The sequence below is a fragment of the Geotrypetes seraphini genome, chromosome 6, assembly GCF_902459505.1.
Source record: "Geotrypetes seraphini chromosome 6, aGeoSer1.1, whole genome shotgun sequence".
Classification (NCBI taxonomy): Eukaryota; Metazoa; Chordata; class Amphibia; order Gymnophiona; family Dermophiidae; genus Geotrypetes; species Geotrypetes seraphini.
In genome coordinates, this window is record NC_047089.1 from 208,239,927 (window position 1) to 208,255,367 (window position 15,441).

The following is a 15,441-nucleotide window of genomic DNA, read 5'->3' on the forward strand; positions in this document are numbered from 1 at the left end:
GCGCAAGGACAGCAGAAGTAGTAAGTATGTTGGGGAGGTTCTTCCCCCCAATCCCCCTTAACGAAAGCGCAAATACCCCCCAACTCCCCCCCCTGAGAGCAGAAAATGAAGGTTTTAGGGCAGCACACATTTGTCCTGTCCACAAATTTTGGGGCAGAATTGTCGGTACGCCAATGTCCTGCGCGTATTAGACAGGTCACCAGTGGCAAGAACTCCTTTCTCTCACTCCAGCCCATGGTATAGTCCAAGTGTTAGCCTCCTCTGATGCACATGATCAGTTTTGGGCATGTGTGAAGACTGAGCATGCACAGGAAGGGCAGGGCAGCAGCAGTGCATGGATAGTATTATGGGCTGCAGCAAGTGTGAGGGAGGAGTTCTTGGTACCAGAGGACCAATGCAGCTGATGGGGCTTGGGGATCCTCACCATCTCAGGTATTTTAAAATACTTTGAGATGACCCTGGTGGGAGGATGGGAAGACCACATGTGCACTCCCATTTTGCCCAGTGGCCCACCCAAAATTTGAGGTCTAGCTATACTTCTGCTTCACATGCTAGGTTTCTGGGTTCAGTCATTCTTTCAAATCCCTCAGTCTTCATATTGATTCTTCTACAGAGTGGGAGCTACTTGGTTATTGGGGTAAACAACATGTACCTTAAAAATGAAGAGACCATCCTCCCAGGTGCTGCTGACTGACCACTGCAAAATTCTGGATAAGTTGCAGGTGATACTTTCTTATTGGATTAGCTTAATGCATCTTTGACAAGTTTTTAGATACATTGTTAGCCCAATAACAAGAAATCACCTACAGAATAACATAGCTGTCCCTTCCCCTCCTCCACCTTATCTGGGGGACTACTGAATTTCCCCTCTCTCCCAACACCCCCCACTTACCCTACCTTAATGGTGCTGTTTAAAATTTCAGCACTAGCTGGACAGAAGAAACTGGGAATTGCTCCCACACCAGGGATCATGAGGCTACCCTGAAGGTAAAGTGTGTGGGGGTTGGAAATCTGCTAGTGATAAAGAGGGTCTTTGGATGGGATTACTCATTTGGGGGGGGGAGGAAAGAATGATTGTCTGATTAGGTGGTGGGTTGCTCCATTCTACTTTATATGCCAGGGGTTTGTCAGATTCCAGCTCCACATGCCTCTCCCAAAATCTGGGGGTCAAAGATGGTTCTAAGGCCACTCCACTCACAATTCATTGCCAGCCCAGTATTAGATAAGTGTAATAGTAAACGTTTCAGTTTAAAGCAAAGTAAATGGAATTGTTATTCTGGTTTCAGAATAATCCTTCTTTATACAGAAGTAGGGTCGGAATTTTGATAAAGAGCCAAGTATGTTTCAAGTTGCTAAGCACTGCTTTATGGTTCTTAACAACCCTCTTTACAAGGCTGAAAGCCCAATCATGTTTCTGGTGGGTGTGGTCAGTAGCTAGAATATCAGTCTCATTACCTTTGGTACTTTGGTTTTCCCTGTACACAAGCTTTATCCCAGTAGCCAATGCACCAGTCTTCTGAGAGTAATGACAGGTATATTAACTATACCCTTTAAGGCAGTGGTCTCAAACTCGCAGCCCAGGGACCACATGCGACCCGCCAGGTACTATTTTGAGGCCTTTGGTATGTTTATCATAATCACAAAAATAAAAAAAACAAACAAACAGTTTCTTTAGCTATAAATTACAATATTATTAAGACAGCCAAAAGGAAAGATTTATAAACTATAAAGAGTTTTATCTCATGCAAAATTGCCATTTCTTTAATAAAAAGCAACAGGCAAAAAACAAAAAGAATTGACCCCAAGATATCCACAGAGAAGAAAATCCAGAGAAACCAAAAAAACTCTGTGGAGTGACGATGTTCCTAAATGGACTTTATTTGAAAGAGTCAAAGTTCCAAAGGTACACCAAAATCATCCACATAAAATAATTTCATCCACATAAAAATGAATTCATCCACATAAAAGCCTTAAAAGACCTAGTCCGCTAGGGAAACAGGACCCAACACGGTCCGCGTTTTGACAAAAAGTCTTCTTTAGGGGTCCCTGGGGGTCCTATAAAGGTGAATACGTGGGAAACAATTGTGTGGTGAACCGGAAGTGAGACACTGCTTGCGTTTGCAATAGAAGGACATTAACTATTTTTTCTGAGGCCCTCCAAGTACCTACAAATCCACAATGTGGCCCTGCAAACGGTTTGAGTTTGAGACCACTGCTTTAAGGTATAGATCATTTTCAGAGAGTTAATAAGGAACACAAGGATTATTTCAATCTGTGTTAAGCCTTTTTAACATGAATAAGATCATCTGCATGTGGTTGCATGGAATGCAGCTCATTAATATTTTCTTTGCATTGTCCAATTTTTCCCCATGTTATTGGTAATGAAAAATTGTGTGCTACTAATGATGCATATTAATACATTGAGTGCTGCACACCAAATTTGCACTTAGTGCAAATAAGCCTCTGGTTAAGGGGGAGTGTGTGGCGCAGTGGTTAAAGCTATAACCTCAGCACCCTGGGGTTGTGGGTTCAAACCCACGCTGTTCCTTGTGACTCTGGGCAAGTCACTTAATCTCCCCATTGCCCCAGGTATATTAGATAGATCGTGAGCCTGCAGGGAGAGACAGGAAAAAAATGCTTGAGTACCTGAATAAATTCATGTAAACCATTCTGAGCTCCCCTGGGAGAACGGTATAGAAAATTGAATAAATAAATCATACAAGTTAGTGAATAGACTCCATATTTTGCGATTTATGTTTTACTTCTTGGGCTGTGATCTGTAGTATAACACAGCAAGCCAGATGAAAGCACCGATGAGTTGTAATAGGCAAGCGATTCATGGAACTGATCTCTTAGAATAGTAGTGGGGAAGAAACAAAACATCTGAAAAAACTTTCAATAAAGTTTCAAGTTAGAAAAAAAGGATAGCTGTAGGGCACACTAGTAATCGCAGAGATAGACCAGAAACCTTCTTGATTAATTTATGAAGCCATGAGGAAGATCTGTGCTGGCTTTATTTCCAGTACAGCTTTAGATTAAAATTGTCTCACCTTAGAACAAACTACAGGCACGGCCTATTTTTTAAAATTAATTTAAATAAAAAGAAAATTATTAATATATATTTGATACATACATTAAATAATTATGGGAATTAGTCCCTAGGACTTCAAACCCACTTATTCCACATTGGAGAAGACCCAAGTTCCATAAAGCATCTTGGACTTGGGGGGAAATTCATCAAGTGGCATCATGGCCTTAACATGCTTTAAAGGAATTAGCATGTGCTAAATGATATAAGTCCATTTTAGGCCTATGGGTTTTTAGCATTTAGGGTGTACTAATTCCCTTAATGCATTAAGGTGCTTTAAGGCCCTAATGCTGCTTGAGGAATTCCCTCTTAGTTGTCTCACTGTTCTCAGTGGAAAGAACAAAACAGAATTATCGGCCATGTTGCCCAAAAAGGCTTCCTACCAAATTTGCTGGAAGCTGTCACACTTTGTGGGACAATGCTCCAACTAGAAAATTCAAGAAGTGCTGCTGTAAGTTAGAAAAACCACTTCTTTTTGTGGCTATTAGTTTTGTGGAAGGCTTTAGAGCACAGTAGAAGAGAGAGTAGGGGTTAAGTACTGTGACCTTAGGGTAGAAAAATCAGTAGTTTGTGAAACCCATAACTGTTACCAGAAAAGAAAAAAAGTCCAGAACAATTACAGAACACATAGTGAGAGAAATGGATCCTGTGGCTGCTAGGACATTTCAGGGCACCCTCATTTCCCCCTCTTATTCCAATGCATTCTGTAGGCTACACAGTGTAGTTTGGGAGGGTGTTAAAGGAATTAGAAACCTCTCCCTCTTTCCAAACTATACATTTTTCTCTCTGAAACACAAAGTACTGTTGTCATCGCCATTCACACACAAAACACTTGACAGTTCAGAGCGTGAAGCTTCCAGGCCCAGCTTCCTCCCTGGCTCATGTGGTTCTTAACAGAAGGGCTCTAAAAGTGTTGGGTGGGGAGCAGAGAAGAAAATCAGGACTCAATTTTCTCTTTCTTTTTACCCTTTTTCAGGAAAGAGGGAGTGCGGAATTTCTTTTTCTTTTTGGAGGGGGATTTGGAAGGGGAGCCTTCTGGGGAGCCCGTCAAGGGCTCTGTCTTGTCTTTGGAAGTATCAGTGTCAGCATCTGCATTGGTGGTCAGCTGGCTGATTCCTTGGCTCAAGGCTTCCTCTGCAGTCTGGTCCTCTTTGCTACCATTGACCACCACCGCTTCTGGCAGCTTCTCTGTAGCAGTATCAGCAGGCTCCTTGGTAGCTACAGTCTTCATGGTATCTTTTCAAAAGAAGGAGACAGTATGTGAGATTTCACCAATGCCAAGTGGCTGCCCTGATTAACTAATCCCACTGCTTCATTATTCTGTTTAGAAGCAGATAATCTACCTTACAAAAACAGCAGAAAGTTAGAAAGCATTTACAACTGATAGAAGTCTTCCGAATTGCATTAAGAACCCTATGATTTCAAGATCTAGTGTTAGGTTATTGTGGTCCATGTCTCCAACTGTCATCCACCACCCCATCCCGAAAGCAGTAAACATGCACCAATTCAATTATTGTTAGTGTGTTAGTGCACAGTTTGTTATGGCACACAGAAGGTAAGATGGAGATGCTGAAAGAAAATGGTGGAAAAAGCAAGCAGAGACCATCTGCAACTCAGTACTTAAAGTCTTGGGATTGGAGCCAGAAGACAGTAAACTCCAGTGCTGGCTAAAGAACAGCCTGTACAATCGTGTAATGACATAATCCCCTGGATTCTTTATAGGTTGCCCAAAAGTGGACAATCATTTTTGGGCATGGATGGCATATCAATGTGTAAACTAATTGGCTAAATAGATGATAACAATCAATTATTGTTGTTAACAAATGCTAATTGGCAATCATTAGTAGTTAAGCACAGATCTCTCCTACACCCCCTACTCTATAACCTGTACGTCTAACCTATCTTGTGTGCAATGCCAAAGATGTTCCGGCCAGGGGAGGAGCATGGATGGGTCAGGGGCATTCCCAGGATTGAGGTGTGTGGTCTAAGAATACACTTACAGCTGCCTTTGGCTAAATTAGGTGCAAAATTGCATACTAAGTGTGAATTCTATTAAGACAATTTCTCATGGAACTGCATTTATTGAATTTCTGCTTAGCGCACATCATCCTGATGCCTAACTTTGGATGACCTTTACTGAACTCCCCCCAATTTGCAACGCACCCTCATCAGAGTTCTTTTTCCAAGGTTGGAGGGCAGTATCATTTTAAAAACACACCAAGCCATATGAGGGAACGCCACTTCCACTGCACTACTAACAACTGTGCAAGTCTAGACCTGGGTGATGTGCTTAGCCACTGGAGCTCCCGAATCTTTGTAAAGGTTGGGAGATGTAGTGGTGAAAATGGAAATATCATTTTGTACATTTTGGATAGCAAATCATTAATCTGATCAGAGAGAGACTGAATTCAGCTTCTTGGTGCAAGGTGAAGGCAACTCATTTTACTTACTGCGCTAAATCTTTTTTTTTTGCAGGTTTTGGTACTTCCTCTTTTGGTCAGACATCAGAATGATCCTGAGATGATGCTACAGCTGAGCTTTTGAAACTAGCCAGGTCCCTTCTTCAGCACTTGGACAAAGAAATTTCACAGATGGACCCATGGAGTCTTACAAGTTCTTTTCTAGGATTGTTTGAGATATTTTGGAAGTGACTGTGATTGGCCCAGCTGTAGAATTATCCTGAATGTTAATTCTGAAAACTTTGGTTCATCAGTGATTGGATTGCTGCCAACATGAGGTGGTAGCTGGGCAATAGGTGCTCAGCAGACTGTTGGGATTACCCATGAATATATGTGATATAGATTCCTTTATAAAGATTCAGGTACTTTACAGATTCATACAAATATGATTGCACGATTACATACCGCTTATGGGATCTGTTAGGATTTTAATACAAATACATTTAGAGCTCCTTTTACGAAGGTGCGCTACGCGTTTTAGCGCACGCACCGGATTAGTGCGCGCTAGCCGAAAATCTACCGCCTGCTCAAAAGGAGGCAGTAGCGGCTAGCATGCGCGGCAATTTCGCGCATGCTATTCCACGCATTAAGGCCCTAACGCGCCTTCGTAAAAGGAGCCCTTAATGATTAACAGGGTGAATAAGGCACAGAACTTTGTTTAATAGACAACTATCTATTTAGAACTTTATGTTCTATATATATCCAAATATATTCAAAGAGTGATGTCCTTTTACATATACACAAAAATGTTGCTTTTTTTAATGTGTAAAAAAGTATTTATTTATTTTAATTTTCATGCTATATGTATTGTATTATATTTTTCTTTATTGTATGTTTGTTGATTTGTTTGGTGTTTTTAAATTTGCAGGGTGTTTTTAATTGGTTTCTGGTCAAACATTTGACTTTATTTTTAGACTCCTGAGGCAGGCCAAGTGGCCGAAACACGTACGTGTCAAATCTTAATCACAAATAAAGAAATTGATCATCACAAGCCACCTTTTCTGTTTTTCTTGTGACACCAATATTCAGTGACATTCATATAGCTAACCAGGGAAAGTTAAGACTTCTTGTTCTGCAGTTCAACTTGCCCAGTTAACTATATAGTGCCTGCATAACTCCCAGATCTAACTCCAGACTGTCCCCAGCTCTAACTAGAGTGTGCTACAGCAGTTAGAGCCAATATTCAATGGTACTGTCTGGTTAAGTGCATTGAATATCAGCTCTTGGCCTCTCCTGCCTGCTTAAACTATGGTGACCCCTTAATTTATTTAAAATAATTTTTAACTTGCCAATCCAGAGAAAGCTTTTCTGGTTTATAAGAGCTGTGTAAGTGTTCTCCATGCGTTTTCCAGACCATGCTGGTCTCTTTTACAGAAGTACGTATGAAGATATTACAAGCTTTCTCCAGGGTTGCCATAGTGACTAGAACTCTGGCCCCCATCTCTAAATTATCCCGAGAGGAAGTTGTTTACAGATCATATAGCTGACCACGTTTTAAAGTAGGTTTTGCTCTTGTTTTAGATTAAAGAACCCTAGGCCTTGGCTCAGGTCTTCTTCGAGGAGCACAATGCCTGCCAGGAAATGCTAAGGGTGAGCTGAAAAAAAAAAATGGCTTGCAGCAATTGTGACCCATAACTTAGCCCATATATGTTGTGATCTTGACACTATAGTGCCAATTCACCATAGTGGTTTTTGGGCTCTGGAAAGTTGTGTTTTGTGATAATAAAAGGGGGAGGTTTAGTTGACATGTATACATGACACAGAGATAAAAACACTTTCTATAGTTTGAAAAAATAAATTTGGGAGATGCAGGAGACAGTGTCACTGCAAAACACTTCATGAATGCCTTTTACTCTTCCTACAGACCAGCCCATAAGGGACTACTGACCTTCAAGCATGTTATCATTTTTAATATCCCTCTCACCCCCAAGCTGTCAGCTTCTAACATCTATGCTTGTGTCCTGAAGTAGATGAACTTTAGGTCATTACCACAGATGCACATCTACCAACTGGGTCTTTTTATAAAGATGTACTTCAGAACAATGCATGCTAAATGCTAAGCCATCCTTTATATTCCTATGGGTAGCTAAGTATTTAGCATGTGCTGCTTGGCAATATAACTTTGTAAAAGTCTGCCAATATGATCTGTAGAAACAGTTCTATCATTTTTATGATATTCTGCAAACCTAAATAAAAACAAACGGTGTTGTTTCATTATGGTGGTTATTTTAGAAGCTCTATTTGTGTTTCAGATGTCTGAAAACTGCCATTTGGACATTCATATTGCATTAATACTTTTCAAGTACCTTTCTTATTTCTAATCTTAATGTATATTTTCTGTAAACCGCTTAGAACCTAACGGATGTAGCGGTATATAAGAAATAAATTACATTACATTACATTACATTAATATCCAAACTGTAATTTTATAAAGCCAGGATATAGTATCTAAAAATGCTGTTTGCCCATGTTGCAAAGGTGCATTGTCTGGGCATGTTATGGGCAGGACTTGGGAGGGACCAAAATATTTATTTATTTAATTATCTATACTGTTCTCCCAGGGGAGCTCAGAATGGTTTACATGCATTTATTCAGGTACTCAAGCATTTTTCCCTGTCTCTCCCGGTGGGCTCACAATCTATCTAATGTACCTGGGGCAGTGGGGGGATTAAGTGACTTGCCCAGTGTCACAAGGAGCAGCGTGGATTTGAACCCACAACCTCAGGGTGCTGAGGCTGTAGCTTTAACCACTGGGCCACACTCTCCCCCCTGAAACCACTCCACAATTCTTTTTTCTGTCTGTTTTCGGTTTCGGCCAGGTAATTTTAATTTTTGCCCATTTTTTCAGTTTTGTCCGAAATGACAATGGGGCTGATTGTAAAAGGGTGCCTATGAGAATTCCTACGGCCAATGATAAAACCCCCCCAGCTTTGGAACTCGCTCCCAAATCATCTTAGAAAGGACTCCATACTGGAAAGATTTAAGAGTTCTTTGAAAACTTTTCTCTTTAAGGATGCATTTGAAACGTGAATCCACCAGCCTTAGCATATCTTAACAACCGATCAGTTAATCCTTCAAATTCTTCTATTTTCATACAAAAAACTTCTAGTCATGTCCCCATCCCATCATTTTTTTCCTTTATTGTGAACTTTTCTTTATACTATTGTAGTTCTTCCCTTCTTTTCTCTTTGTTCCTGTTAGTTGCTGTCCAAAGATTGTCTTGCTTGTATTTCTGATTGTTTTTATTATTATGTATAGTGCTTAGAAAATTTTATAAGCGTTTTTATCAAATTTTAAATAAACTTGAAACTAATGTGGCTTGATAAAAGGGGTCTTAATTGGCAAAATATCCTTAATAGCCTCAATAATTGGAAAAAAATTCATTGGGTGATAGGTGCCTATCTGATTCTATAAAAGGGGTGGGATAGATCACCCCCTTTGTGATGAGACCTATTGATTTGCACTCACATGGATCTGGTTCTTGCCCTTCTACAGAAATCATCAACGTGATTACTGTATGAATATATACAGTACATGATGTAATATGTACTGGAGCTCTTGAAAATGCCACATTAAGGTCATTTATTTGTAAATACCAAGGTACACCAGGTTTCCCAGCAGCATCGTTTAGACTCGGGATTCATCTATCTTTATTCACTCGCAACGATAATCATATTTCTTGCTAGAAAATTTTCAAAGCCTTTTGAGGGGTTGAACTGACCATCTTATGACACATCCTGGATTCTTTTATGGTGATCTTTAACAACAATATCTGCTGTGCCCACTGGGAGATATCTGGGTTATGGGTAGAGTTTTGGATCACATTTCAGCCCATCTCTGTGTAAAACCTGCCTGGTGAGGGTTAGTTAACTTAACTTAGGAACATCAGACATTTGCATTATAGGATGCGCCACCATAGGTGAGGGCAAACCCAGCACAACTACTCTGTGAATTATACAGAGCTGTGATTTTTTTTGCTAGGTTGCTAAGGTGGAACCCCTTTGCTGCATCATCTCCATTCCAACTGGAGTCTGCTGTTGGCCCCAATCCAATACCTTATATTTTAATAACTTTCTAAAAATAACTCCAAACAGTAATTATAATGTAATATGAATTGAAGACTAAGCACATACTTTTCTAAAACTTAATACTGTATATGCCTGTCATCTAAATCTTTATTTCCTTATTTGAAGCACAGAAAAGAGGCTTGAATTTAAATGGATTGGAAAACAGGCTGGCTATACTTACTACAGTGACAAGTACTCAGAATCTGAGGTAACTCCTTGGTAGACAGCACACATGGAAAAGAGAAAGGAAAGCATCGTGGAGATAGATGGACAGACACAAAGACAATGATTCATAATGAAACACAATGAAGACAATATTTGTGACAGAAAATGTCAGGCAGAATAAAATCACATTAGTCATCCTGGGTTTAAAACATTTTGCACCATACACTGAGTAGTGGAGTGGTGATGTTATGAACTTATTTGCTAGAAAAAGTCATTTTTGTGAATGCACAGTAAATACCTATGGAAAAAAAAAACTTGGGAACCCCTTATTTCACCTAAGGGGTATCTTAGCTCCCTGTTTGCAGAGGAAAGGCTCTCAGAACCGACAGAACAGCCATCAGGTTTGGATTTATAGACAATCTCCTATTCAGACAAAATCATGGGATGGTTTGCAGCTAGGAAACTACTGCTGTCAGTTACAGCTGGGAAAACCTAGGCCCCAAGTGAGAGAAATACTTTTCCAAAGTGGACCACAAGACTCTTGACATTTTTTGGCAGAGTTAAAGAGAACAGTTCAATTATGAAACATTCTATATCATGCAACAGACAGTCCATATCAGGTGTGTGTTTTGGAATTTTCAAATTGCTGATGTTAACAGATTGTCCTTTCTTTCCCTCCACTTGCAGGAAAGAATTTTAATGTGGCCAAAAAAAAAATCCTCCTGAAAAATTCTACTGTGTTGGAACCACCTGTGTTGAGCTTCAACAAAGGTCAAAATTCTGGAATACGTGTTAGCAGAGTTTCATATAGGAGTGAACAAACTGCTAGCAGTATATGGTGAGTGGATTTTCAGCCACCTAAAATTACCCATCTACTTTCATTACAAGCAGCTCCTTCTGCCTTAAAAGCAGCTGTTCAAGGGAGTGATTCAGAGAAAGTTTAAAACTACACATGTACATTTGAACAAATGCATGTATGTACTTTACACTTTCATTTTGCATACTTTAAAGTAGATGCATTAATTTTATCCAGATACCTCTTATTGTAATCTGCCTAGAACTGAAAGGTAAGGTGGAAGAGAAGTCAGTAAATGTAATGTAATAACTACCCCATCTTTAAATGCAAACTCTTGGTATTTTGTGTTTGAGGACCAGGTTGCTTTGTGCTTGCAGTTTGTTGGGCACCATATTGACAATGTACATCTTCTTGGCACCTGCGCTTTTCAGTATAAAGCATTGTGAAAACTCTTTCAAACTCTGCTGTGTCTGTGTCAAACCTGCATGTGTACACACCAGTAGCTTAGTAAGAGGGGTAAGGGGGGTGCCATCTTGATGGGGGTACCGGCACCTCTTCCCCCCATGTCAGCATGAGCAACTGCTCTAGCCTGCTGCTCATGCCGGCCTGGCTCCCTCTGAAATCACTTCTGGATCATGGGGCCAGGAAGTGACATCAGAGGGAAAGCCAGCTCGAGCAGCAGGTCAAAGAAGCTGCTCATGCTGGCAAAGACTTAAAGAGGTACTGAGTGGGAAGGGAGGGCATGGATATGGTGTGAGGACAAGGAAGGAGCAGGGGAGGTAGAGAGGAGGGTGAAGGGGGGCACCACCGTTCCATGTGCCGCCTATCCTCGCAATGCCACTGGTACACTACTGCTAGTATTATTCCAAAGCCTAAATCCATCACAGGAGTGGATTTGCACATGCAGAACTGAGTTGCATATTTTGAAGATGAAAAAGGGCTAGAGAATATAATTAGCCCTCATGTTCCAACATGGTTTCTGCTACAATTTTACTTGGAAAATGAGCAGTAAATTCATGCAGTAATCAAGCCATACAAAGGACTGCCAACACAAGCCCATATTATGATACCAGAACAATATGATTAATTCATAATCCCCTCTATGCCTGCCTGCCAAAAACTGATATAATCTTAATACTTCATGTATCTCACAACAAAGCATATAATCACCAAATTAACTGCAGGAATATTATTAAACACAAGGTCATTAATAAAGAGCTAAAAGCAGGAGTGAAATATTTAGAGATGTTCTGTTCTATTCCTTTGTCAAACAAGTTAAGCGATCTGCTGTTGTATAATTAACTAACTGCTCCAAAGAAATGCCATTGATAAGCACTTACTTGTAATAAGCGCTTCAGACAATTAGCTATCACATGCTAATATTGCTTCAACATACCTGTATCAGAGATCTAAAGCGTCAATGTTACTATGTCTACAATGGTTGGATAAGATGTCTGTATAGCAGTAACTCTTAAATGCTGCCCAGCCCTCTAATAAAAGATGGTGTCTCATTTAGCAGCTTGGGAAAGGGTCTTCTGGGATTGACGGCGGCCTTTAAGTCACAAACTGGCTTTTTCCATCCTTTGGATAGTTTGCAGTACAGAATGACACGGTGACTATTTCCCGTGGCTAACGTGGGGGGTATATTTCCCTTGGGAACAGGGGGAGAAATTGATTGGTTGCCGTGGGTATGGGGACAAGGTCATTAACCGACCCATAGAGCAGTGAATGGCCTTGTCCCCACAGTAAAAGATCTGCCACGAGTTGCCTCTCTTCTCACCTCTCCCGGTTAGCAGCCCCCCTCGCGGGTCCAGCAGCCTCCCTCCCTCCCTCTCGTGGATCCAACAGCCCTCGCGCCCTCCCTCCCTGGCTCCCCAAATGCCAGCGGCAAAAAAAACCCAAAACCAACAAACCTGTGACTCTCCTGCTTGGGCACCTTCTGCCTCCCGGGCTGGCTTACCAGCTAGTTGGAAGCTTCCTGCATGCAGTGCTGCTCCAGAAACCCTCTTGCTGCCAAAGTAACTTCCAGCAAAACCGGAAGTTACTTCGGAATGAGGGACTTAGCAGCAAAAAGGTTCCTGGAGAAGCGCTGCATGCAGGAAGCTTCCAACTGGCTGGTAGGCTGCCCTGGGAGGCGCAAAGGGGCTGATATAGGAGAGTCGCGGGTTTGTTGTGTTTGTTTGTTTTTTATTTTCTACCGGTGTTCAGGGAGGGAGGGTGTGAGGGCTGTTGGATCTGTGAGAGGGAGGGAGGGGGGCTGCTGGACTCGCGGGGGGGGGGTACTGCTGAATCTGCAAAGAAGGGAAGAGTTTGGGAGGGGTTTGTTTGGGCTGATGGATGGCTGGAGCTGAAGGGAAGGGAAACAGTTACTGGATCTGGTCTGGAGATTGGGGAGAGAAGGGAAACAGGTGCTGGGTCTACTTGGTAGGTGGAGTGGAGCTGGAGGGAAGGGAGAGGTGTTAGACACACACTTGGGTGCTGAAGGGAGGGGATAGAGGTGTTGGACCCATGAGAAGGGGGCTAAAGGGAAGGGAAAAAGGTGCAGGATCTGCAGGAAGGAAGAGATAGAAGGGAAAGAGAAAAGCTGAACCAAGGGAATGAAGAAAGAGTGAGTGAAATATTGAACATAATGGAGGGAGGGAGGAAAGAGAGAGTGTGAGAGACACATTGCCGTAAGGGAGTAAGAGAGGGGTGAAGCTGGACACAAGGAGCTATTTAACAAGAGGGGATATAGTGAGCATGAATGGGAGTACAGGAATAGGGATAAAAAGGGGAATGTTGCATGAGTTTGGTATATGGATACAGAGGGGTGCTGTTAGACATGTGAGGATATATGGACACAGAGAGAAAATGGGTAGCCACCCAAGCAGCAAAACTAGACCAACACATCTCCAACCTGCTGATCACAACGTCCAACTACAAAACCTTCAGGAGAGAATTAAAAACCAAGTTATTCAGGAAATTTGTCAAGTCAAACTAACCTTATTATTATGGGAGTCTTCAACTATTTCGGGATAGACTGGAGTCTTGGAAGCTCAAAATGCGCTAGGGAGACCGGATTCCTAGAGGCTATACAGGATTGCTTCATGAAGCAGCTTGTCAGAGAACCGACGAGAGGGAATGCCACTTTGGATCTAATCCTAAATGGGCTAAGAGGACCTGCGAAGGAAGTGGAAGTAGTGGGACCGTTGGGAAACAGCGATCATAATATGATCAAGTTCAAAGTTGAAGTAGGAATACCGAAGGGAAAGAGAACCATTGCGACAACTTTTAACTTCAAGAAATGAAAATACGAAGCGATGAGAGTAATGGTAGGGAAGAAACTTAGGAACACCTCAAAGAAACAGCAGACTGTGGAGCAAGCCTGGTCTTTATTCAAGGACACGGTGAGCGAGGCGCAAAATTGGTATATCCCCAGATTCAGAAAAGGGTGCAAAAAGAGTCAAACAAAAGACCCGGCGTGGATAACTAAAGAAGTGAAGAAAGCGATAGGTGATAAGAAGAATTCATTCAGGAAATGGAAAAAGGGCAAAACTGAGGAGAACTGGAGAGAGCACAGGAAGTATCAAAAAGAATGTCACCTTGTGGTTAGAAAAGCCAAAAGAGAATATGAAGAGAGGCTAGCCAGGGAAGCACAAAATTTCAAACCGTTCTTCAGATATGTTAAAGGGAAGCAGCCGGCTACGGAAGAGGTGGGGCCACTGGATGACAGAGACAGGAAGGGAGTGGTGAAGGAGGAGAAAGAAGTGGCGGAAAGACTAAACATGTTCTTTTCATCTGTATTTACAAAAGAGGACAGATCCAACATACCGGAACCAGAGCAAATCTTCAAAGGAGACCAAGCAGAAAAATTAACATCCATGGATAAGCATTGAAGACGTACACAGGCAGATAGAAAAATTAAAAACTGACAAATCACCGGGCCCATACTGAATCCACCCAAGGGTTCTGAAAGAACTAAAGGAGGAAATAGCGGAACTACTACAGCAAGTTTGCAATCTATCCCTGAAAACAGGCGTGATCCCAGAGGATTGGAAGATAGCCAATGTTACACCCATCTTTAAAAAGGGATCAAGAGGTGACCCGGGGAACTACAGACTATTGTACTTCTTCGAAGGAATTAACAAAAGGATGGACAAAGGGGACCCCATAGACATCGTATATTTAGATTTCCAAAAAGCCTTTGACAAGGTACCCCATGAACACCTACTTCGGAAACTGAAGTACCATGGTGTGGAAGGAGACGTACATAGATGGATCAGGAATTGGTTGGTGGGTAGGAAACAGAGGGAAGGAGTGAAGAGCCACTACTCGGACTGGAGGAGGGTCACAGTGTTCCCTCTAAGCGGGCAGGTGTTGTGAGCAAACTTTTTTCACTGTGAGCTAAAAATATCGGGCGCCAGCAAGTTATGAGCCAAATAAATATGTTGTCAAAGTTGCTGATACATGAGGACGAGGTATTCAAAGGAATTTTAGGCCTACACGCTAAATTAAATAACGTTAAATAATATTTTTAAGAACACAGAAATTGTAGGGATGTAGTTATGTCTGTTACATCCATATGTGTAAACTGTAAATTAAAAACAGTCCAGAAGACAATACGTTTGATGCTTTCAATTTCTAGACCAGTGTTTTTCAACCTTTTTTGGGCAAAGGCACACTTGTTTCATGAAAAAAATCACGAGGCACACCACCATTAGAAAATGTTAAAAAATTTAACTCTCTGCCTATATTGACTATATATAAAGTAATTCTCTTGAATAGGAATCAAATAAACACAAAGAAAGTATTTTATAATTACTTTATTATGAAATAAAAATTATAAAAATTATAAAATACTTTATTCAGTGCGAAACCTGGGCCTGT

At 41.3% G+C, this 15,441-nt stretch overlaps 1 protein-coding gene across 7 annotated transcripts in view; it reads right to left on the bottom strand.

Moving 5' to 3' along the window:
- Nucleotides 1–2,676: 2,676 nt before the first annotated feature.
- The window catches only part of ADD2 (adducin 2), a 114,186-nt gene continuing 101,421 nt past the window's right edge, over nucleotides 2,677–15,441 (bottom strand). For 6 of the 7 annotated variants that reach the window (XM_033950280.1, XM_033950282.1, XM_033950281.1 and 3 more), the window contains one exon: nucleotides 2,677–4,324. In XM_033950280.1, the coding sequence (XP_033806171.1) occupies nucleotides 4,026–4,324 (299 nt within the window). In that variant the 3' untranslated portion in view covers nucleotides 2,677–4,025. Of the gene's footprint in view, nucleotides 4,325–9,795; nucleotides 9,830–15,441 lie in introns of all 7 variants that reach the window. The other variant, XM_033950284.1, reaches the window with a different exon arrangement.